General features: G+C 38.0%; 5 protein-coding genes across 5 annotated transcripts; 3 read left to right on the top strand and 2 right to left on the bottom strand.

Annotated features, from left to right (window-relative positions):
- The first annotated feature begins 32 nt into the window (after positions 1–32).
- LOC101306496 (F-box/kelch-repeat protein At3g23880-like) lies at positions 33–867 on the top strand. The gene is made up of 2 exons (XM_004292322.1): positions 33–488; positions 532–867. The coding sequence occupies exons 1-2, from the start codon at positions 33–35 to the stop codon at positions 865–867; spliced, it is 792 nt and encodes a 263-aa protein (XP_004292370.1).
- A 4,774-nt stretch (positions 868–5,641) lies between these two features.
- On the bottom strand, positions 5,642–7,166 carry LOC101306206. The gene is made up of 4 exons (XM_004292321.1): positions 7,109–7,166; positions 6,568–6,664; positions 6,087–6,197; positions 5,642–5,964 (listed from the first exon to the last, which is right to left on the bottom strand). The coding sequence occupies exons 1-4, from the start codon at positions 7,164–7,166 to the stop codon at positions 5,862–5,864; spliced, it is 369 nt and encodes a 122-aa protein (XP_004292369.1). The 3' UTR covers positions 5,642–5,861.
- A 5,098-nt stretch (positions 7,167–12,264) lies between these two features.
- Positions 12,265–12,756, top strand: LOC101305916 (probable ADP-ribosylation factor GTPase-activating protein AGD11-like). Its single transcript, XM_004292320.1, has one exon. The coding sequence runs from the start codon at positions 12,265–12,267 to the stop codon at positions 12,754–12,756; it is 492 nt and encodes a 163-aa protein (XP_004292368.1).
- Positions 12,757–17,044: 4,288 nt separating this feature from the next.
- LOC101292359 lies at positions 17,045–18,250 on the top strand. The gene is made up of 2 exons (XM_004290154.1): positions 17,045–17,855; positions 17,913–18,250. Exons 1-2 carry the CDS (start codon positions 17,186–17,188, stop codon positions 18,248–18,250), a joined length of 1,008 nt encoding a protein of 335 aa, XP_004290202.1. The 5' UTR covers positions 17,045–17,185.
- A 724-nt stretch (positions 18,251–18,974) lies between these two features.
- LOC101305633 (purple acid phosphatase 15-like) lies at positions 18,975–22,093 on the bottom strand. The gene is made up of 7 exons (XM_004292319.1): positions 21,811–22,093; positions 21,545–21,736; positions 21,105–21,438; positions 20,794–21,011; positions 20,377–20,567; positions 19,697–19,972; positions 18,975–19,444 (listed from the first exon to the last, which is right to left on the bottom strand). Exons 1-7 carry the CDS (start codon positions 22,091–22,093, stop codon positions 19,301–19,303), a joined length of 1,638 nt encoding a protein of 545 aa, XP_004292367.1. The 3' UTR covers positions 18,975–19,300.
- Positions 22,094–24,129: the final 2,036 nt, after the last annotated feature.

Here is a 24,129-nt window from a genome sequence, read left to right as displayed (position 1 = left end):
AGATCAAAAATGTCAACCAAACCAATAAAATTATGCAGGGAAGTCCTTCTGGAAGAGATCTACCTGTAATCTTTCTGAGGTTACCCGTCAAATCTTTACTCAGATTTCGAGTGTGCAAGTCATGGAGGTCTATAATCTCATCATCTACTTTCATCGACACCCACTGTAGAGTCGGCGGCCAACTCCTCTTGCTACAGGCTTCACTTTCAAGTGGATATTCGAGTTATGAGCCTTTCTCGTTGCATCGGAATAACCCTTCATTCGATGATCCATTCTTAGCTTACGATTGGATGCAACTAAAAGCTGTTCATGTTGCCTTCAAAAGACAATATAGAGATTTAGGAAGCAAGCCTATCAATGTCGCCGGGACTTGTAACGGCGTGGTCTGCCTTGTTGCTCAAGACTTCACTGTGTTGCTTTGGAACCCTAGTATTCGGAAGTTTGTAGTTTTGGCCAGGCCTAGTGTTACTTTGCGCCGGGATGATGGAGTAAGTTATGCCTTTGGTCATGATTCGTGCACCAATGACTAAGGTTTTGAGAGCTGTTTATAAGAGTGGAAGAGGAGCTGGTTGCTCAAGTGAGGTTGAGATTTGGTCATTGGCCCGGGGATCTTGGAAGAGTCTAACTGCTCCGATGGATATTCCTGGTGACAGTACCTGGTATCCCAAAGCTTTTCTTCTTGAACCTCATGCTTTTGTCAATGGTGCTCTGCATTGGTTTCATAATAAGTTTAAGAGGATGAGCTACTCCATTGTTACCTTTGATATTTCAAGTGAATCATTTAGCGAAATCACGATGCCTGAGTTCTGGGAGAATAAAGGGATTTGTTTGATGTCGAGTTACAAGGAATACACTTGCTTTCTTTGAGAAAGAATTTACATATAGTAACGGCTATAGACCTACACTCTGGGTTATGGAAGAGTATGGTGTGGGAGACTCGTGCGCTAGAATTTTCACTTTGCACTACCAAGATCCCATGATAGAACCGCTTTGGTTCAGAAACAGTGGTGAAGTAGTGCTCGAGAAATCTAAAGGGGTGCTGATATCGGTGGATTTTAAGACCAAATACTCCACAGAATTTCGAATCAAAGAGAATGTGAGTTACTGCTTTATGGATTATTTTGTAGAAAGCCTTGTGTTACTAGATGAACCCAATGCTATTTCATATGAAGAAAAGGAACAAGTTTCGAATAAATGGGGCATGAAGACACGGAAAATTCTTCTATACACTAGACTGTGCAATGTTAGATCTTAATCTCTGAGTAGCCGGACCGGACCATATTAGAATGGAAAAAATATCACAGGCTTTCATAAATACATATATAAATAATATCAGTCTTAATCTCTTAATCTCTGAGTAGCTGGATCGGACCCATATAGGAAGAAAGCCTTAATTACAAACAAATCTCACATAGAAAAGGCAACGAATGATCGAGACCAGAAAGTGACGTCAGCTAAGATCAACTAATTAACATTCCGTGATCAAAGGTTTCAATTTGGCCGTCAACTTCTTCTGCTGATCACGGACGGCAAAATGCAGAATATGCCGCTGCCTAATGATCTAAAGTGTTTTCATATATTAAAGTACACCATCGGCATGAGCACGTCGACGAGGACGATGATGATCGGAGCTGAACAATGCCTTGGATTTCCATAGAGATCTAGGTGAATCATGGAGACTGATATCGAACTGGCAAGATACATAATAAGTACCACACTTAAAAACTTGTACCCAACACGTACGCAAAGATCTACATGAACTGTATCCAAAAAAAAAAGAATCTACATGAACTCATGCGTTTTATACATGCTATATATTTACCTTCCCATTCATTCTGGCTTGCATTATTGCACTCATGCTCAGTTGCTCACTACTATACACAACGAACGCATCATATCCAATCCAACATTGAGAAAAAAAATATATGCATGTTTTCTACCGCAAAAGGATGAACGTACCTAGCTATAGTTCATCCTATTGAGTCCCGACCCAATGAAATATATCATAGCTAGCTATAGAAATTCCGTAAGAGCATACATATATACATGTATATTATTGCAGTCAGCAGATATGTACGTACGTATTCGATCGATTGCAAACTATATGATTTTCAATTCGACTTTCGTGACCAATTAAACATGCCTATTGTGATCTCCTCAAAAAAAAAGTCATGCTATTGTGATTTATAATCATTATCATTTAACGATCCAAATAAAGAAACGTTAGCTTGGAGATTGGTCATAGTTAGATTTATATATGAGATATTGGATAAAACTTAATGAAGTTTGTCTTAGTGCAACAGTGAAGGGGCTTTATTTGGGCACTAAACATTTACAGATTTAAGATCGAATATTTCTCTTTTATCTACCTTGGCTAGATCTTGTGTGATCATTATAATTGAAAATACTTTGTGCAAAGGTTCATATTTCATACTAGATAGTAGTGTATTCATGCAGACCAATGGTTGTGTCGAGTAAAACCCTGTAACCAAGTAATTTCATGCAGGCCAATCATGAAATTCTTGATAGTAGTTTATTTCATATGTTTCTTTTCTGTTTTACAACAATATAATAGTCTTGTATGTTCAATCCCATGATTCGAACAGTTTCTATTTAGTTGGACATCAAGCCTTCACGCTTCTTAAACTCTGAGTAGCCGGAGTAGGCCTTTTTCAAAGCCAAATGCACGTCTGTTGCTTGGACTTGGCAAGTCTGCGCAAACTTGCAGAATGCAGAAGGCCGGAATTTCCATTGCCTTATGATCTAATTAATGCTTTGCATACAGTACACCTAAAAGCCTTGACCTGATGGTGTGAGAAGGAGGAGACATGTGAAATTCTTGCTGGCTGCAATTAGATCTCCTTGTAGATATAGCAAGCTAAAGGGAAAATGATGATCTAGCTCGATCGGAACTTTGAAAACCACACTCAAAAACTTGTATCCAACACGGAAACCCCTACGCACTCTTACATTATTCGCTCTTTACCTTCCCATGCTTGCATTGCAGTGCACCAACTATACACTACATATCATATCCAATCCAAGCTAACATTAATAAACATATACATGTTTTCTCCCACAAGCATATAGAAGCTAGCCAGTTCATGCCCCACCCAAGAAAACATCAAAGTGATCGATGCCGCCAAGAATGCATGCAGGTCTAATATTGCACTCAACATTAATTTTGATTTAGAGGGTTGTGTTTGTCTCTTCTCCTTGTGCATTATAGAATCCAGAAGGAAAAGTATTCAAAAGGGTTAATCCACGGCGTTTGAGAAAGTAAATCAGAGGCAGGAGATGGACTCCCTTTTTGAATTTCTTCACGTACAAAATGATGGCACGGCATGGGTTACAGAGTATGAATTTACTCCTACATACCTTTCTCTTGATCTGATTTAAACGCTTGATTTTAAGAAGGCTCTCTCGCTCCATATATACTCACTATATATACCTGTGCTAGCTGGTTCCTTATTTCAAGTTACAACTAGCTCAAAACCATTCTTCCAGTCTCTAAAATAATTTTATCAAGTGTTTGAAGGCATGAAGCTAGCTTGTAGCGGTTGAGGAGGACTCCTCGTTGGAGAAGCAGGGCACGTGGCTCTTGCACGTGCTCTCCTTCTCCAACATGGGTTCCTCATCTCTCATCGGTGCCTTGTGCCTACGCAATCCTCTACTCCTCTTCTGTCATATATATGCCGGCCGGTGAGCTTCCCGGCCAGTAGCTAACTACGTAAATGCCAAGGTGATTTATATCTTCGTCAGTTGATGTTAAGTATTCATACAGTTGATATACGAGTTAATTAACTTGTTGATATTATATAGAAGTTAGCAACTTTGATCTAATAGCTAGGAGTACTAGTGACTGAGGAATGAGTATCTAGATCACTAATGAGTAAAGAGGATGATGTAGTTTTTGCTTCTAAAGGTATTGGTGGTGAATTTGATCAACTTGAATTATGAAAATGTGAAATGAATATGTATTGTATTCATATCAATATATATTATAGAACAATTCATTCAGGTAAAAACCTTGAAAGCTCTTAGAAGAACACTGTACACATGATACAACATATGCCAATCCCGATTCTCACCAGACAAACAGTACTTGATGAGTTGATATGATTGATCACTCAATCTGACCCCAGGAAGTCAGGACTCAAATACAAGTATGAGAAGCAGATACTTTTTTGCTAGCTGATAAGCTATTGCTGGTGTTCCTCTTCTCAAGTCATATGCAAATGATTTCTTGTTTAACCAAAAGCATTGATTGTGAGCTTGATTTGCACTTAGATGTAGACATCAATATGGAGCAAGGGCGCGCAGGACAGGGTTCAATGTAAAAGTAGTAACTGTTTACGTATACGATGTATAATCCACACCGAGTACAGTAGCAATTTCTTGGAGATTATCACAAAGTTACAGTATTGGCGTACACTGATTTCATAAACTTGTGACTGACTAGTCATGCTATTCTGATCTACATGCAGTTATCCATTATCATTCATACCATCCATATTATGTACTATTTAATGCTTTAAACAAAACTATGACTTTGCATTCAGATGATCCCATATGTATCCCAAGCGCAGTACAGTAGGAAATGTGAAGTTGATCGACAGCAATCAACAATACTCAATTTATCATAATATCAGAAGAAGACTTTATATCTATGTTCATAGGAGACATTTTAGAAATAACCAGATGAGACATAAGCAAAATTTCAGCCTTACCAGTTTACATGGACTGATGTGAGGTCTTGGAGAAAACCTAAATGACATGGAATGTCTATTACTTCTTCGTTAAATCACAAATCAGTTATTACAGATCAGATCAGTCATAGTGGAAAGTGATTGCTCAATGGCAGTTGATATATTTCCCCTTGTAGCATTAGTTTATCACATTCGTAACTGAACGACCACCCTACCTGTAACTGTGTACACATGTTCCTATACAAGCCGACTTTGCAACTGATGAAATGAAGTAGATAAGTAACAGAATCTATACTTTAACTTGAGAATACCAAATTAAAGAAATTAAGTATAAAATATATGAAAGATACGTCATCGAGCCGTCGAGGATGAAACGTTTGTTGATCGTAAAACAAATAAGGAAATGTGTTTCCGCAATTTAGCACCAAGAGATATACTTTATAAATTTTTCACGCGGCCATGGAACAAATCTCTACTAGAGTTCTTAAACGTGTCAAAAACTGGTCGTATGGGAGCTCATAACAGGATTTGCTGGCTTATCACGTTGGGTGACCTAGTTAATCATCCTGTGAAACACATAGATATTACTGACTCATAGAGACAGCAATGCTTTTATTCTTCTTTGCATTACTAGTTCACTCTCCAAAATAACTGGTTCTTCTCTATATAGCTTGTAATGTTGTCATACTCGAATATTATGATTATAGAGTGCAGGAGAGCTATGGAAGCAAAGCTAAGCTTGTTGAGTTACTGGCAATGCTATAATAGCTGAGCAGATTTCAGTGGGGTTTCAGCAGTAGCAAATATATTTTGAACAAGTTGAGTATTTATGTGTTTCTATTTCAATGACAGAAGTAACCGAGGCTAAGGTGCAATCCCTAAACCATTACTCACTAAATTGAAATCCAAACCAAAAGAACAGGCCAGAGTGTAACGTAAACTGTCCTTCATTCAGTAGAATGTTGAAAGGTTTTAAAACAACAATACACATCATATCAATGCCAATCCCAATTCTCACCAAGACAAACATTCGATCTGATCGATCATCTCAACCCGACACCAAAATCCCAAACTCAGAACACTCACAAATCATCTAATCTCATCTTACAATATACATTGCTCCCAATTTTCTACCCTAACCTTCACACATCTCTACTTCTTGCCGCCGGCATTGATCCCTCCCGCTTTGTTCCCTCCGGCCGCCTGCGCTTGCGCCGCCTTCTTTGCCGCCTTTTCCTGCAGCGCCTTGGCGTCCCTGAAATCAATCAAACAATCCAAATTCAGACTCGAACCAATTCACGGTCTAAAACATTTGAAATTGACAAATAAGGATTTGAAATTGACAGACAGAGAAACAAAAAGAGAGAAAATAGAGACCTTTCTCGGCGTTGTTCGGGGGTTAAGCCATCGGCTTTGGGCTGCTTGGTCTTGTTGCCGGACCTGGCCTGAGCCCTTTCACGATCTCTGTCTCTCTGGTTACCGCGTTGGCTTCAGTTAAGGCAAGCAAACACAAAAACATCACAAACATAACACTAATCCCCTCCCAAACCCTAAATTTCCCCAAATTAATCGTTTTGAAACTTCAAAAGTCATAAAAATCAAATTAACTTGTTGGGTTTTCTAAGAAGCCAGCCGGATCTCAAAATTGAATTAAAAATTTGAGAAAATCAGAGATCCAAGGATATGGGACATATTGAGTTGTGAATGAAGCTGAAACAGCGAAACAAGATCACAAGTACAATAAACCTCTGTCACAGAAGATCGACACAATCAATCAATTAGACGATTTTGTCACACAAGATAAGAAAAGGGTTTTGAAAAGAGAATAAGATGGAGGATTTTGGAGGTGGGGAATTACCTGATTGAGGATGTGAGAGTTGAAGGGCGAAAGACGAAGGAGGAAAGAAAGAAGCTTATCGGAGATGAATTGTGCCCGAGTGGAGAAGAGGTGGAGGCTTTTTATGAAGGACGAGTTATTGGGAACCCAACAATCTATGGAAGGCTCGAGAAGCCGCGGAATTTCTATATTTTTCTATTTGGAAGCGTCTAATAATATTAGGCTGGCATAATTATTTAAATTTTGTTCACAGAAAATATGCTATGTAATTAGGCTGGCCTAATTGCCAATTATGTCTATTCCTTTTTCGACGGATTAATGAAACAACTGAAACAAAATCTCTAAACAAACCCCTTCTTAACTGATCTAACCGGAACGGTAATAACACAATAAGGGAGAGGCATTTAAACCATATAAAAGGAGAAGAATGTCCATGCGCATTTCACAAAATTCACATCCTCATCTTCTTAAGTGTGTCAAAAAATGGTGTTTCTAAATGTACATGATAAATTTCTAAATAAACCCAGCATTTCAATTCTTGTCATATTTTTTTCTATTTAACCCTTAAGTCTATTTGCACCCAGCACATATTCCAAAACATTATACCCAGCTTCTTCCATTAAGGACGTAGGAGAGTTGTGTTTCAATCCCGTGTTTCAATAGCAATACAAACATTAAGAGAAACATTATTTTTTGCAAACAATCTCCCATCTTGCCACACAATTAGTCTTTGATTTCATAACATCGTTTTTCAAATGTAAAGCTTTAATTCCCAATCTTTCTTCTTCCTCTATGCAACTCTCCCTCTCTCTATAACCACCGTTTCTACTTCTCTGGGAAAGGTTATGATTAGGATTTGTTTGATGGTTCCATTCATAATTATCAATACTACTCAAATCTCTAGGAAGAAATTTGCTGGGTGTGTGAATTGAACAACAATTTTTGCTGGGTTTTTCTAAGGGAAATAAAGCTAGTCCAATCTCATTTGTTCCCCATAGACCCACTGAAATCAGAGCACCCCTCCTCTGCACTTGTGTGTAAACTATCATATTTAACTCTCATTTATAACACAAAATTTGCAAGCTTTTTGTGGTTCAATCTCCACGTGAACAGTACTGGAAGAACTCAAAGCTTCCTCATGCACAATGTTAAATCTCAGTATTCTTATGAAAGCTCTCTTAGGGAGAGACGCAAAGAATTCCCAATCACATCGGTGGACTTGTTACAAACTTTTCTTTTAGTAGAACCTTATACAAGCCCGTAACTGCCTCCTCTCCACTTTGAATAGATATGGTTTTGTTGGGTTTGTATAATATTTGAAATTTAGAGTGAAAGGTAAATATGAAAAATGGAAAATAGTTAATTGTTGGGTGCATCAAGAAATTTGCTGAGTATATTTAACAACACCGTTGAAAAATGATCCAATCATTCCAATGAAACTGAGTTTGTAGTTGTTGCACATCCCTCACCAATTTTCGTATCATCCGCAGAACTGAATCTCAACCCGAAATGCAATCCCCATGGAGCACCTTGGAATCAACTACCACTATGATCTCATGATGATGTAGAAGAAAAGCCGTATGCAACCCTGCTCGTAAAGCAGTAGCCTCTGCCACTTAACACTAAAGTAGCACCAACTACGTAACCACACAAAAAAAAAAAAAAAAAAGTAAGCACCAACTACTAGTTATGTCTAAGCTTATCTAGACTATGGAAACACTATTGTAGTGCCGAACAATGTACATATGCTTTGAAATATGGGTTTGTCTGGTATACCTATACCGAATCTATACTTATACCGTTCGGTATAACATACATATCACTAAAAGAGGCATTGTTTAGCAGTTCGGTATAACATAGCTATCACTAAAAGAGGCATTGTTCAGCAGGGGGTGGTTGGTTTCAAATTTGGTCATGAAATTTCAACAGGCATGTTATACCGTCAGATATATAATTTTCCTTCAAATATTTGATATTTTTTGTTTCATTAAAATGCAAGACGTGGTTGTTTATAGAAACGAGTTGCATCTGAATATAACATAGAGGTGTGATAATCTAAATAAGGGTCAGTATGTTTCTTGTTCGTTTAGCTAGGGAGATGCATCAATATGGTTTTCCCGATGGATCATCGCACTGTGGTAATCTTAGACGTGGTTGTTTTTTTTTTTGGACATGTTCAACTATGACCGATAAGGGTCTAAATCTAAAAACCAAACAAAATCAAGAAATATACAAAGAATTCTTAGAACACTTGCCTTTCCAATATCAACTGCTGCTCTAGTACTCTGTCCACGGCCGAGGCCTAAGGCAAAAATTTAGAGAGGCCTCGCTAATAATTTTTTTATATCGCAAGAAAATTTCAGAAAAATATTTCATGTACAACTGTAGAGTTTGTCAGCGTCCTAATTAATGGACATAAAATCAAGAAACCAATATTGTTGTTTGTCTTTGAAAAGCATAGGAGATTTGGAAATTCATGTTTTAGCAACCAATGTCCCATTTTTTTCCCGAATTGGTGATAACGAGGGCATAGCAAAATTTTTAGTTACCTTCTTTTCTAATCCCAAAATCATGAAATATAGGAAATTTTGGGCTGTGTTGCTTACGTAGTCAAAAGAAAATGATGAAGTTTTGGAGAAATTTTAAATACACACCTCTAATCTCTTAATACACATCTCTGTTATTTTATATTTCATATCAGATTTTATAGGTATGTTTAATTACAAAAACATTCATCAATTATTAGGGGGGAAAAAAAATTTCTCTTCCTTAAAACTTAACTCTTCTCCACTATTACTACGCATCAAAAGAAAAGAAATAAAAATCTCTTCTCTAAATTTCATCACTTGGAATTTCGATTACTATCGTAATCATATGTACTATTTACCGATTCATTTGGTTTTTTTTATCAACTTTAGTTTTTATCTTGCAGACTAAAAACTAGTTTTTATGCTATTGTACTTTTACTAGTTTCTTAACTTTGAAAAATTATGTATGTTCAATATTTTTTTTCTTCAAATTCTAGCCAATTGATGTTATATTGGAGATTTGAAATTCAAATATAATATTACTTTTTATTATAAATTGAAAATATCAAGAAAAAATTTCTAACCCGTTCAAAAAATTTAACAGAAAATAAAAAAGAATACGTAAAGAGAGTTGTGAAATAGTAAATATATTGAGGGTATTTTAGGCAGTTTGGGATGTGTATTAAGAAATTAGGGGTGTGTATTTAAAATTTCTCGAAGTTTTGAGACCTCGAAAATGAAAAAAAAAAAGAATTTAGGCCTCTAAAATTAGAAGTAATATCAGAAGTACCATAGTAAAGTATTAACAACTATTTTTTCATCGAAAGTTCTTGTATGCACCTTGGTGCAAGTAAACCGAGAGTTAATATGCAATCTCAGCCATACATCTAATCTAGTCATTGATGTGGCACTAACCATCATTTTAATGTCGTTAAGGATAAAGCAAAAGTAGGAGCCGGTAAACACAGAAACTAAACTGGAGAAATCTGAAAGTAGAACACTGAAGAAGGGTGTGGAGATCATGCCAAGATGTCGTGGCTCAGCCACAGAGTCCGACGATAGAGCGGCCGATTCTCCTCTCCAAACAAAGCCAAAACCGTCACCAGACCAGCCTTCTTTGGAGCACTGAAGCTCAGACTTGTGGCCGAATTGATTTGCAGAGGGAGAATTGATTTGTAGAGGTAAATAAGAAATTGGGTTTGGTACTGAATGATTTGAATCAAAGGGTAATTGGTTCTAATTTGTTCTCGTTTATCAATGCCCTTTTGACCCCAATTTTCCCACCAAATAGAATTAATTGATCAAGCAAGACTGATGAATTTCATGAGGATGAGGGTTGGGCAAGAAGAAGCAATTGGAAACATGAAACCCTATAAATGAAAATTGAGGAATTGAAAGGTTGAGGAATCTGAAGGTCGAGGAGGAAGAAGAAACAAATATGGAATTGAGGAAGTTCGGGGAGGATGAAGAAGCAGATCTGGAATTGAGGAAGGTCGGGAGGATGAAGATGAAGATCTGGATAGAGAGGCTGGGTTTTGGAGGCAGGGACATGGATAGCTGGGTTATGGAGGCAGGGACATGGATAGCAGGGTTATGGAGGCAAGGGAGATGGAGAGATACGCAGAGCAGAAGGTTTTTACTGCATATTTTGGTTTTTTATTATTTTTTATTACTAACAGACGTTTGCTATCTGTCAATGGTTCCAGTGCACCATGGTGCACTGAATCCGCTCCGTTTTTTCATATGAGGAGTACTATCGACAACTATCAAAACCAAAGTCTGAGATATTGAGATAAGACTGTAAGAGAGTATATAGATTATAGAGGGACGCCCTCTTTGATGGCTTTTTGAGATTGGACAGAAAAATTGACGCAAAACCATTACTTTTAGTTGTAGAGAAAACAAGATGCATATATATTCAAAACAACAAGGATATCTCTACAAACTGAGGCCTTCCCAAATCTGAGGCCTGAGGCGGCGGCCTTGGTTGCCTTGGGTAAGGGACGGCTAAAGTCTGTCCATCTTCATTTCTTTGATCTACAAGCTCTTCAGAGTTCAGATTGCACCTTCTTCTTCCTCTGTTTGACTCATAAACCTCCATCACTTTGTACTCATTCTTCAATGTTATTAGAATAAAAAAAGAATTAAATTCAGTTTACCCCCATGTGGTTTGGGGGTGACTTCATGTTAGTCCCTACACTTTTATTTTCATCAATTTACCCCTTGAACTCTTCAATTTCTGTCTGTCGTGCCCAAATTCTCATATTCCATTTGAATTGACCTTTAATTATCAGCAGTTAAGGTCCGATTTGCCTAAATTCTAAATACTGGCCTCACAGTTAAGGTTAAAATTATCAGCAGTTAACATCCGATTTGGACAGAATATAGGACATTTGGTCACGTTTGAGGAAAATTCAAAAGTTTGAGGGGTAAACTGATGAAATTGAAAGTATAGGGATTAACATGAAGTTACTCCCAAACTTCATTGGGGTAAACTGAATTTAATTCTAAAAAAAATCTAATCGGTTAGCATTGGAATGTTAGAAAACTAAGATTATCAGTCATAACTAAAAATCAAAAGACATGAATGCAAATGTGTGACTACATTGTATGAAGTGGATTTCGATCAGCCGAACTTGAAGCGAAGTCCTATACTTCTAATAGTTCTATTTCATAAAATACATAACTGAATCGCGCAGGGTATAATTTATCTGTCTCTATAGTTCGAATCGAGGAAATAAAAGAGTTAAGCTCAACCACATTCATGTGTGTGCATGCTCACGTGTATGGTGTACCATGCTAGAGATTTTTTAGGTACATCACACACTTATGGAAAAGAATAATTCTACAATTTACCTAGCATAAAAAGGAAAAGTGTTTGTTTTTGAAAAAGGCTTTGCTAACAATCTTTTCCAAAAACAAACACTTTTCCTTTTTGTGTTGGGTAAATTGTAGAATTATTCTTTCCTGGTTTGTTAGCAAAGATTTGTCTCAGCTTTACTAGTTCGGAATCCGTTCGGATCTGGGAAAGAAATTATCTATATAAGGTGGTATATATTGGCCTCTATATCCTTCACCGTTTATTCTCAAAACAGTAGTTTGAAACTTGGCCAATTCAGACGAGATTTTGATCGATTCCAGATTAATCAAGACGAGATTTTGATCGATTCCACTCTGGTGTATTCTAGTAATGGAGAACTTGTTGGGTCTTTTGCGGATTCACATTCAAAGAGGAGTTGATCTGGCCTTAAGAGACATGATCAGTAGTGACCCTTACATCATTGTCGAAATGGGCAAGCACAAGTTGAAAACTCGCCTTGTGAAGCGGAGTGTGAACCCTGAGTGGGACGAAAAATTGACTCTAACCGTTTCAGACCCCAATATTCCAGTCAAGCTCTTTGTGTATGACAAAGATACTTTCACTTTTGATGACAAAATGGGAGATGCAGAGTTTGAGATTGCTACATTCGTTGAAGTAGTGCAGATGCTCTTGGAAGGTCTCCCAGAGGGAACCATAATTGCTAAAGTTCAACCAACTAGGCAAAACTGCCTTGCTGAAGAGAGCTGTATTATTTTGTCCAATGGCAAACTTGTGCAAAACATGGTTCTCAGACTCAGAAATGTGGAGCGTGGTGAAGTAGAACTCCAGTTGCATTGGATTCATGTTCCTATGGGTCTCTAAAATAGCGCTATCTAATTTCACTCTGTATAGCTTCTCTCACATTTTGATTTTGTGTTATATATATGTCACAGCGAAATGAGAGTTGGTTTTTGTTGGATGCGAGTAGTACTGTACTGTAGTTGTGATATGTAGTTATAGCTACCAAGTGAGATGCAGAAGAACAAGAAGCTTTCGGAAATATTATTTTCGAATCTGAAATGGTTATGGCCAGAGCCAATTTGCATATGGCCGGGGTTGTATACTTGTACTTATATTGATATGGTAATAAAAATTTCTTCACAATTTCGATTTTGAGGGTGATGCTCTTTCAGCTAATGACATATCTCCTGATGTAAGCTCTAAAGGTCATCTTATTGAAGAGATTAAACACTTGCTTCGTGTTTCTTCTTCCTCTTGTATTCAGAGGCGGAGCCATAAATTTTTCTTTAGGGGACCGGTTAATCTATAATCAAATGAAAATTGATTTAATCCTTACTGATATATTTTATTAAACACAATTGTCAATGTACCTTAAGGTTATGCGCTTGCTCTTATTTTTCCCATAACTTCTCCTCCATTTTAAATAGGTAGTGATTTATAAAGCTTTTTCTTTGTCAATGGTGATCGGTCATGGTATACATCGTTGGTTATTACGTTTATTTTAGAAGAAAGATTGAGTAATTGAATTGAATCATGTACCAAAATGAAGCTTTATTGGTTTTTCAATTTTTCGGGCCAAATTGTTCTTGCATTTTATTTTTTATCGATCTATGTTATTGCATTTTATTTGCACAAACTGATAAACAAATATATTAATTTTTTTTTGAATAGATATATTAATTTTTTACAATTTAAAGTTTAGTTTTTTTCAGTTATGAAATTAGAAATAGATTATAGATTGAAATTGATCATGTAATTTTATTCATTCGAGAAAGTAAGAGGCCAAGAATTGAGTGCAAAGTTTGCCACGTCTCATTTGTGTTCCTTACATGAATAGTTTTCAACTTTTTATATTTGTTTGGGGGGTGCCATCAAGCATAATCAACTACAAATTTTTCTTAAATCAATAGCTTCCTGGTTACTAATCACATATGAACCAAAAAGTCATGGGGTGCCATGGCACCCTTTGGTCCTAACTTAGCTTCGTCTATGCTTGTATTGGCTCTTTTCGAATATGACTGGCAACTTTGTTGCTCATCTTCTTGCCAAAGAAGTTCTTCTTCTATCTTTAGGGTTTGTCTACTATACATATATATGGTACACATATTGAAAAAATGATCCACTAATTTCTATGCAAGACATATAAAGAGCATTTTAACAGGGTAAATAATCACTTAATGACATTCTTCAAGTAATGATAACGATATACTTAATCTGTATATACTAAAATTTTCCTTATCATTACATTTTTCTTGTTTAGGTCATGAACCCTTTTGACTTCATAATTGTGTCAGTACAAACTTCCAGTCCGAAGTCTTGGATTTGTAGTTTGGTCTTTCCCCCCTAAGGGCGGTCTTGCTTGCATCCTCATCTCATTGTAACACGTTCTCATGGAATGCAGTTACTATTTTATAAAAATAAAACCTAGTATATTATTTTTTTTGGATAAAAATAAAACCTAGTATATTGTCGACTACTAGATTGACTAGTTTTAGCGCTGCCAAATTGCCAATGGACCCAAATGATGATGACCTTTGTCGCCCCGCCCCTGCTTAATTTGATGCAGCTCACTCCGGTCCCAGACTGTTCCTTATCAAGGTAAGCATGGAGGTTAGATTTTTACACATTCCACTGGCTGGGGGACAGCAAATAATATAATATTGATGCCGTACTGGTCCCAATTTTGTTTTTTTGTCATTTTTTAGGATGCTGTGAATTTTTTGATCATATGATTAAAGTTAAATTTTTATATATTCTTGGTCGGCAAGATGAAGAAATGTTCTGACAATATTTCTTGAGACTAATAATACTTTTATGATCTTAAAAAAAGAAAAACAGAAAATTAGTAGTGCTATACAATATACATACACATGTACCGGTAACAAGAAAAAAAAACAAAAAAAAAGAAGTAGTGCTATGAAGAGTCCGGATCTAGAGAGGATTTTCTTAAACTCTTAAAGTAAGGATGTTTTTAGTTCTAGCATGTATTTTGATAATCAAAACCATTCATTCTCTAGTTACTTACCCACATATGAATTCTACAAAAAATCAGCCAAAATGAAAAACGTTTAACCATTTGATTAGCACAATATTCGTTTTAATTTTATCTAACGGTTTACAATTGTTTACATCAATTTAAATGACTATTATGGAATTAGTTGAAATTTTGTAGACATGTATCTTACATATGAATATAGAGGATCAATGGTTGAGATCGTTAAATGAGAGATCGTTAAATGAAGTCATCTACTAATGTAAAATAATAAAAATCTTTAAATTTTTAAAATAAGGAAGTCATATTTAGATCCTCCCCCTCGTGCTATACATACACATGTACTTGTAACAAGTAAAACTAAAGCTTAGGAGATGAGTGGATGGGCGGGTGGAACCAAAACCCCATGGCCCCTACATTTGCATTCTTTTTACTTGTATAGTCGTTTCTAACAACCAATACACTAGCAGCTTCAACCGCTCAACCTGATCAATATTGGTAGTCATTAAAAAGGAGGTTCCAATCATATTGTCTTAAAGACAAATGAATCCAAACATTACCAAATACCAGTTCTATGTCTAACTAGGCAGTCTAACTTCTTTTTTTTTTTTTTTTTTTAACTTATTAATAATTCACACACCCTACATATGAGATTCAGACCCATAATCTCAAACTAGACGGTCTAACTCCTAACTAATTCTTGTAGTTGCTATTTGCTAATATATATGCTCAATGTCAGCCTTTCCCTTTTGTCTTCTCTATATATATCTCGGGAGTGGTTCTATATCAAATGAGCACTTCCATGAAAAACAAAAATGGAAGAAATAAAAATAAAAAAAGCTACAAGGAGGTCGAAATTTATAAACACTTTCTAATGCAAAACAAAACATATATAATAAACGGTCGTGTAAAATAACATTCGAAATATTTTTGTAAAAGTCATATATACCCTCAGTAGTTGCTTCCATGAGACTCGCTCTTCCACAAAACCAACATCCTTTGCTCTCCCCCATCCTTGATTTCGAGAGCCAAAATCGGAAGAACACAAAAAGGCAAAAACAAAAGCAGACAAAGAGAGAGAGGTCCGATCAACCATCACCACCAATCCAACAAACCCTTAAAAGAAAGTCACCAAACGAGCTAGCTAACCTTTTGCCATTGCTGCTTTTACCATTTCCAGTTAGCCGACTTGTGTTTTTACCTTTGGTGAGTGCCTCTTTTGTTTTTTAATCTCTCTCTCTGCATCTTTTTACTTTCATCGATCTGGGTTGTTTAATGATTCTGGTTCCCTCATCATGAATATGTGCATGTTTGTTTGTCCCTCTCTCGTGTTTGGAGGTACTGAGCCTTTTCTTTTTCACACAGAAGAAAAGAGGGCGACCCTTAAATTATTGCAAGCTGGCGGAGAGGTTACAACAGGAAGCAGCGGTCACGGGACGTAAGGTAATTCCATTTATTGCACTCCTTCCTTTCAACTTCAAAAAAAACAAAACAAAATTTGGCATCGTGAATTCTTCTCCGGTTGGGATTCTTTATATTTTTAGATATTGAAAATTTATGAAAGAATAAAACAAAAGAAATATTCATTCTAGAAATAAGGAAAATGAACCATAAAGCTTTCATCATTATTTAGTTAAGAATCAGCTTCTCTGATTAAAAATCGACATGATCTGATTCGTTACAAATGCTGGTTAGTTTGTTTTCTCTTTGGTCAAAGTCTGGTTGTTTGTCTTTTATATGTGTTTTTTTATATATGTATATATTTTGTGTTGAAATCCTGTGAAATATATGGTTTGGTTGTTATAGGATTATGTGGGGAAGTTTTGATATGCAATATATTCAATAATTTTAGTCTAAGAAATGCATAGTTTAGTAAGTCGAGCATTGCCGTTGGAACGACTATTTGTGCAGTATAATTTGCAGCTAACAGCATTATTTCTTGGATTTTAATTATAAAATAAGCGAGAATATGTGTATATATGATTTGAACGTTACAATGTACACTCACGACGGAATACAATTGAATTTATGTCGACGGATGATTGTACGTAATCGGCATTGAATACAAAAATGTTATAGATCCCATAGTAATTGACTGTTCACTTAGAATTCCCATAAATCTGAATCTCTCTCAGAACCCAAGAAAGCAAAAGAGTACGAAACAGAAACCAAAAGAAGAAGAAGAAGAAGATGGTTCCGATCTGGGAATCACAACCCCTCCCCCAATAGAGCTTCTTTGTCTTGTGTTAATTCTTTTTTGTAGAGACTGAGTGTCTGCGTGTGTTTGTTTTGTTGAAAATGGAAGGTCGCCGGAGGCTAACGCTTCTCGATCAGATGTCAGCAAGTACGAACGGCAGAGCATTAGCCGGATTGAGCCTCGACGACGTTTTGACCCCAAGAGCAGCAACAGCAGCATCACCCAAACAGCCCCCGCCGGCGCCGGCGATACCCGCCTCCATTTCGGGTCGGACCCTGCTCGACATTATCCGCGACGAAGAGCCCAAATCGTATAAAGCCTTGATCGGAAAGAAAGACAAGAAGCCGTGGAAGACGTTCAAAGACCGCCTCCGCCTCAAAAAAGCCAGCGCCGCCTGGGCCTCCTCCATCCTCGTCCCCACCTCCGACGTCTCCGTCCACCGATACAACAACAACCACCGCCACCAACTCCAAGGCTACAGCCACAGCCGAGCCCGCTGCAACTCCATCCGTTACGTCACGCCGGAGCCGCAGCCCATGGCTGAGCCCGGAGACAACGCCGCCGCCACCAGCCGCCCGTCGCCGAGCTTCACGCGGCGGAGTTCCGTCAGGTTCGCGTCGCCGGTGGACGACGTCGACTCGCCTCGCCGCCGGCTGGAGACGGCGATCAGCGAGGAGAGGTCGCTTTCGGCGAGGGAGGCGGTGGCGGCACAACATGCCGCCGAGGCCGCCGCCGCCGCCGCCGAGGAGGCAGCGGCGGAGGGAGAAGGAGGTGAGGGAAGCGGAGCATCTTCATCTTCATCGGAGAAGGCTTCCGGTGAACAGGTAGCGGAGCAGCCGGTGAGGATGTCATTGATGGACTTGTTGGAGGAGACGGACAGGCAGATGGGGCTGGAAGGCGGGAGGTACACCATGGATGACGAGGATGAAGAAGAAGAGGAGGAGGAGGAGCCGGTAGCGGCGGCGGCGGCGGAGGAAAAACAGGGAGGAGAAGAAGGTGGGGGAGTGGAGTACAGTTGCTGCGTGTGCATGGTGAGGCATAAAGGCTCGGCATTTATCCCCTGCGGACACACGTTTTGCCGGATGTGCTCCAGAGAGCTCTGGGTTCAGAGAGGGAATTGCCCCCTCTGCAACAATTTCATCTTGGAAATTCTTGACATTTTCTGAAAGTTACATTCCCAGCGGAGCAAGGAAAACCCAGATATACAGACCTTTTCTCTCAATCTCAGTATCAGCATTGTTTTCTTCATTTGAGTTGTTGGTAGAATTTTATTTTATTTTTATTTTTAATTTTTTATATTTTGTATATTTCTATGTTTCGATTCGAGTTTTGTGTTTTGATCGATCTCTATCTGTTATCAATAGCTTCTGTTTTTCAGTGAATCCCCTTTCTGGGCTCCTTTCTTTCTGTACATCTATTCAAAGCTCAATTTGGGACATATTGCACATATTTTCGATTACCTTTCTTGGCATCTAAGAAAGTGACAGTCTACTGTCCAGAACATTTACATACAGTACTAAAGACTGTTGATTCAAACTCAAGGCAGACGCTCTATAATCTTGTCTGCGAGCAGTGTGTACTACATTAAAAGACAATGGTTACCAGTGCACCAACTATTAGCACATTCTGGAAATTGGGTCATCATTTCTCCTCAAAACTATTCTTTAATATTGACGTCTTATGCTTCAACAGAACAGATTCTAACGGTCTAATGATATATACTTCTGTTAGTTCTATCCACGATGTTGAGTAAGGTCCCAAGTTAATGTCCCTTCAAGAATCAGGACCCGAAGATTATTGACCCATTCTGGTTTTGGTTGACAATAATTATATATGATTAGATTACAGAGGGTTGAATCATCACTACGATAAATCTCTACCAAAACCATTGTATCAATCTTGTATAATAGATAAAATTCATTAACGTTTGTCTAATCATGTCTATATTTGGGATATATGAATGAGATTCTGTAGTTTACAGTCATTGCAGTTGTATATCAATGTAAGAGAATACAAAGATGGCCAGTAGTAGACAATCTTGAGGGTAAGATGTAACTCCCCTTCTGTCTTATGTGTTTAAAAACACAATCTCAGTGACACTGAAGAATTTCTTCATTACTCCTGCCTGAGCTGCTTCTTCCATCATTCCATCTATGACAAGTAAACTCGATGCTTATGCAACATCAGAAACTAGAGTAAATTCCCAGCAGTGCAAATCATAGATCAACAGGCCAACTGTCAACCACCTGCTGGACATGGCATCTATCTGGTTCCCTCACTATGTAAATTTGATCTCCCACATTATCTTCAGAGTCCTGATTTCGGTACCATGTCCATAAAGCCCAAGTCTCATTCTTCACCTGCACGTGTTATGCATGTATCATTGAAATCACTAGTGAAATTTGCATCATAATTGAGGTAATGAAACTGAGTTATAACTGTATTAGCTGTTCAAGTCAGTGAAAAGATAGCTAGAATGGATAGTGCGAAGTAATAATATATTACATTACTTTTTCATCAACCATTCAAAAAGTTAAATTCAGGCATTCCTAGTGTGGTGAATTATTCTTGAAATTGGACTATCCCATAGAATCAAAGACACAATGGAGTACCTCAAGGATCCCATGGCCGAAGCTGCTTTCTCTGAAAGCACTGTAATCTGGTTGCCGATCCCAACAAAATTTACCAGCTGCTGGACCAGAAGTAAAATTTGTTGCACACATACCCAGGTATTCATCATCACTTGGCTGTGGGCACTGACCAGGTTCATCAGAATGTTTGATTGCCATCTTCTCTCGGTTACCTCCATCACCAATAGTGATATGCACAGGACCACAGGGATCTAATGTGTAGTTATAAACTCGATTTGACCTCTCGTAGGCATGGACCTTATTATTATTGAAGCAAAGCAGAACAAAATTCAGCACACTTTCAAAGAAGACAGATGTTTAGTTACTCACAGTAAAATCAGTTGATCATTCATGATGATATTAACTAATAGCATGAAAGACATAGGAAGCAAATGGTGCAGTGATTGAAATCATTAAACTAGTTTCCAGATGATGCTTTGGGTATCGAGATACCAAAAAGAAAGGACAGAAATCCAGTTTGTCATTAAAGCCATCAGCAGTAATTCCTTATGATAGTATCTGTATTATACCATTATTTTCAAAATTCATGATATAGAATGTCCGTATCAATATCTGATGCATAAGAAACCACAACCAAAGGCATATTCAAGGGTAAATCCTAACAAAGATTGTCAAAATTACTGGGTGTTGTCATTACTTACATGTCCACTGAACACTATATCAACGCCATAAGAGTAAAGTAACTCTTCCATTTCCAGTTTCATACATTCTGCCTCTCTGTAATGGGCTACATAGGTACTGTACCACGGTGGATGCCAAGTAGCTACCAGCCATGGAGTCGTGGATCTGTCCACCTCGGCCAAATCTTGCTCCAGCCACCTGTATTGCTCCGCTATAAGGAAGTAGAAAACATATATCAGGTCATCACTTGTTGAGGAGGAGAGACTCGGAAGAAAAAACAATATGCTTATAAATAAAAATTAAAAAGCAAATACACAAGTCAAGAAACATGTGATCCCTGATTTGTCGATGCATTAAACAAGAACTTCACAATTCTTCAAACAATTAGATCATAAATGAGGATATCTAGACAATGCACAAGCTGAAAAGTTAATTACATGATCTGTCAAAGAGAGTGTAGGCTCCAAGCATAATGAAATGAATCCCCCCTGCATTAAACGAGTAGTAGAATGGGGACGAGGATCCACTTTCTGCAGATGGGAATGCAAACCGAGAACTATACGCCACGAAGGTCTTGTTGTCAACCTGTTCTTCTATTTCATGGTTCCCTTCTACCACCATTATTGGAACTCTAGAAATCAAATTATGCATAAACCTACACAAAATGGCCAGCAATGAAAAAACTTCATGAGTCATACTTTGCATAAACTATTGCATTCATTACAAGGAAAGGAATCCATATTCTAACCTTCCCCAGTAATCCCATCGGGGCTGATACGTCTCATGTATCGGAGTGTTCCCAAACGAGCAGGAATAGCAGTCCGACCCAGTTCCATTCGTGAGGTACAAGTTCGCGTAAGTAACATCACCAATCAATAACATAAGATCAGGGTTGTTTCTAGTCAAGTGACTAACTGTGGCAGTTGTATTGTAAGTAAGGCCAAGATCTCCCACAATTGCTATCCTCTTCGGGTAACTCTTGGGACCGGGGACCGGCATAGTCTTGAAATAGTAAATGTCACTCATGGCAGGTATAGAAGGATCTCCACATCTATAAAAGTACTTCGTATTGGGTTTCAAACCTACATAACACACACCAACCAGTATTCACCAACTTATTACAAAAAAAAAAACATGTACAATTTGAATACGTCATTAACTGAAAGAGTGAGGTAAAAACGGTTAGACCTGTAAGACGAACATGGTGGATGATTCCAGACGTGTAGTTCTGGAGGCCTTCATAAGGGTAAAGCTGACTGTAAACAAGAGAATATCCAGTTGCTTCATGCGTCTGTGGATACCTCAGCTTGCCGTAACGAACAACACTCTTGACACTTTTGGGGTCCAATGGCTTTATCTTGTACCCAATCTGATATTCCCCTGCAAACCCAAATATACTCAAAACATTTTCAAGATTCTCAAATTCCTCAAAATCTGAATAAAAGAACGATTACCTGTGACCCAGGAGATCCAAACGGAATCGTGAGAGGAGGAGAGAGTGAGGGAAATCTGCTCGGGCTCGAAGCCTTTGACGCGGCGGAGAACTCTGGGATCGGAGTCGGGTAAGTCGACGGCGTTACCGCGGAGGCTGAGGTCGAAGGGGACGGTGACGGGGCGGAAAGGGCCGTCGAGGGTGGTGGGGATAGGGGGATGGGAGGGGCGGGAGAAGGCGAGGGCGACGGCGAGGAGGAGGAGGAGGAGAGAGGCGGCGAGGGCGGGAAGGGAAGGGAGAGCCATTGGGATGATGCATTGGGAAATGGGAAGGGGAAATAATATAGGAACAGTGGGAAAGGAACCAGGGAGGGAATAGGAAAGGAATATTATTTTTTCTTTTTTGGGGAGGGATGGTGACGTAAAAGGAAATATCTGAGGGTAACGGCTGCGGCTTTCCTAATATAACTGATTTTGGTCGGGTTTGCCCGCCCTGTAAATATGAGCCTGCCAAGGACCAATGGTTGGAGCAGATAGAGCAGCAAAGACGAAGATGAATTTCACTTCCTCATTTTTTTCCGAGGGGGAGCCTTGTAACAACCGTGATTGACGGGTTCTTTTTTTTGCATTATCCATATACTTTTGACAAGTTTCAAATTTTTTTTTTTTTGAAATTTTTAGAAAGGAAGCTTCTATTCAAAACATAGCACTTGGACCTAATAGACCTCTAAATTACTTTTAGGAAAAACTATCGCTAAATCAAATTGAATTTAGTTTCAAGAGTCGTTTGCTTTTATTAATTTTATTAGAGAATGAGTATCTTAGGAAAATTAGAGAGGTGCAAAAAGAAAATCGCAAGAGTTGTCAAACAAACAAAAAGTGCTTAATGTATATAAATCTTGAATCTTATGGAGTACAATCAATCGAGTAGTTTCTTTGTTGGTAGTTTTATCTTATCAAACCAAAATCCCATCATTCATCTATTCGTCTGTGAAACATTTTTTTTTTCTCGTTTGATCTCATTTGTTGGTAGTTTTTATCTTCTTGTGTGAAAGATAGAGTTTGCATCTAAAGTTTAAGGGTGGAAACATCTACATCTTTCAAACGCTGGTAATTAAGGAAGAACTCATTACATCTGTGTTGATTGTTATTCCTTTTAATCCAACGTCATTTTTCCTATTTACCGGTAAGGATTCATGATGAGTTTGCTAAATCTGCTAGGAAAATGCATGGCAAAGGTAGATGATCCAGACGTTGATGAGCTTGCAACTCATGATGTTGATGAGCCAGCAACTCAAAACACTATTGAGTTTCTCTTCAACGTACAGGAGCAGAGCGGCTCCCAGAACTTTGAGGATTGCTGCACGAGCTGAAGGGGCGGATCCCGCCGAGGTTGTTGTCATTTTGCTGGAATTATCGAATGTATGTTTAACGCAAATATTTCTCTCTCAAACCCCTGGAAAGTTGCTTATGCGTATCTTCAATCGAGCACATGTCTGCAATTAAGCTACCAAGCTCTACTCATCTATACATGATCGGCTATAGAAGCCACAACATTGTAAGACCTATGCTGCGTAATTTTACGACAACAACTTGCAAGTTGCAACACGGAGACAAATCTTTAAAACTATGTTGCACGGACACGGACACGGACACGGACACGGACACGGCGACACGACACGGTGACACTGTAAAACTTAAAAACTAAGTTTCCGACACGGCAAATAAATAATATATTTATGTATTTTTTAATACATACAAAATATACTAAAATATTAAATAAGTTTATTACATTACCAAAATCATGTTCTAAATTCAATCTTTTTTCTTTCTTTTTTGTCTAAATTCAATCCATTGTATAAACATATTAAAATAACATTAACGAGAATCAAATGCAAGTCATTAACGAGAATTATGGGCAGTTTCAATGAAGGTTGGAAAAAAAAATAGGCATCTGATGAAATATAAAGTGTAGAGACAAAGACATAGCAAGAGAATCATCATCTTATTCATTGATAAGAGCCCTTTATATAGGGAATTACAAAATACCAATATGGTAATGATAAAGAATACATAGTCTTATTCTAACTACATATTCTGATGGTATAAGGCCAAGGCACACATATGGAGTATCCTATAACACTCACTCTTGTGCCGCGCGCCGGTATGCCAATGGTGCTGATATGTCGTTTCGTTAAAAATCTTGTCAAGTAACAAAACCCTGTGGGAGAAAAACTAAACCTTGATCGTAGGAGAAAAAGAGTACGACGCATCTTTCACATTTGATAATGACATGTATGTATGTGCTAGATTCCCCCTGAAGTTCGCACCTTCCCCTGATC

The sequence above is a fragment of the Fragaria vesca genome, linkage group LG2 (genome assembly GCF_000184155.1).
Source record: "Fragaria vesca subsp. vesca linkage group LG2, FraVesHawaii_1.0, whole genome shotgun sequence".
Classification (NCBI taxonomy): domain Eukaryota; kingdom Viridiplantae; phylum Streptophyta; class Magnoliopsida; order Rosales; family Rosaceae; genus Fragaria; species Fragaria vesca.
Note: the sequence above shows the minus strand (reverse complement) of the source record. Positions and strands in the feature narration are given on the sequence as shown.

Excerpts from the sequence above, each read along its gene's own strand:
- LOC101306496 (XM_004292322.1), top strand. The coding sequence starts at position 33 with ATGCAGGGAAGTCCTTCTGGAAGAGATCTACCTGTAATCTTTCTGAGG. Across the intron at positions 489-531 it reads CTTTGCGCCGGGATGATGGA|GTTTTGAGAGCTGTTTATAA; the intron begins GTAAGTTATGCC and ends CCAATGACTAAG.
- LOC101306206 (XM_004292321.1), bottom strand. The coding sequence starts at position 7,166 with ATGGAAGAAGCTGGGTATAATGTTTTGGAATATGTGCTGGGTGCAAAT. Across the intron at positions 6,665-7,108 it reads GGGTGCAAATAGACTTAAGG|CCTCCACCTCTTCTCCACTC; the intron begins GTTAAATAGAAA and ends CTTCATAAAAAG. Across the intron at positions 6,198-6,567 it reads ACTCTCACATCCTCAATCAG|CCAACGCGGTAACCAGAGAG; the intron begins GTAATTCCCCAC and ends CCTTAACTGAAG.
- LOC101305916 (XM_004292320.1), top strand. The coding sequence starts at position 12,265 with ATGGAGAACTTGTTGGGTCTTTTGCGGATTCACATTCAAAGAGGAGTT.
- LOC101292359 (XM_004290154.1), top strand. The coding sequence starts at position 17,186 with ATGGAAGGTCGCCGGAGGCTAACGCTTCTCGATCAGATGTCAGCAAGT. Across the intron at positions 17,856-17,912 it reads AGCGGCGGAGGGAGAAGGAG|CGGAGCAGCCGGTGAGGATG; the intron begins GTGAGGGAAGCG and ends GTGAACAGGTAG.
- LOC101305633 (XM_004292319.1), bottom strand. The coding sequence starts at position 22,093 with ATGGCTCTCCCTTCCCTTCCCGCCCTCGCCGCCTCTCTCCTCCTCCTC. Across the intron at positions 21,439-21,544 it reads CCACCATGTTCGTCTTACAG|GTTTGAAACCCAATACGAAG; the intron begins GTCTAACCGTTT and ends TGTGTTATGTAG. Across the intron at positions 19,445-19,696 it reads TCGGCCATGGGATCCTTGAG|GTGAAGAATGAGACTTGGGC; the intron begins GTACTCCATTGT and ends TAACACGTGCAG.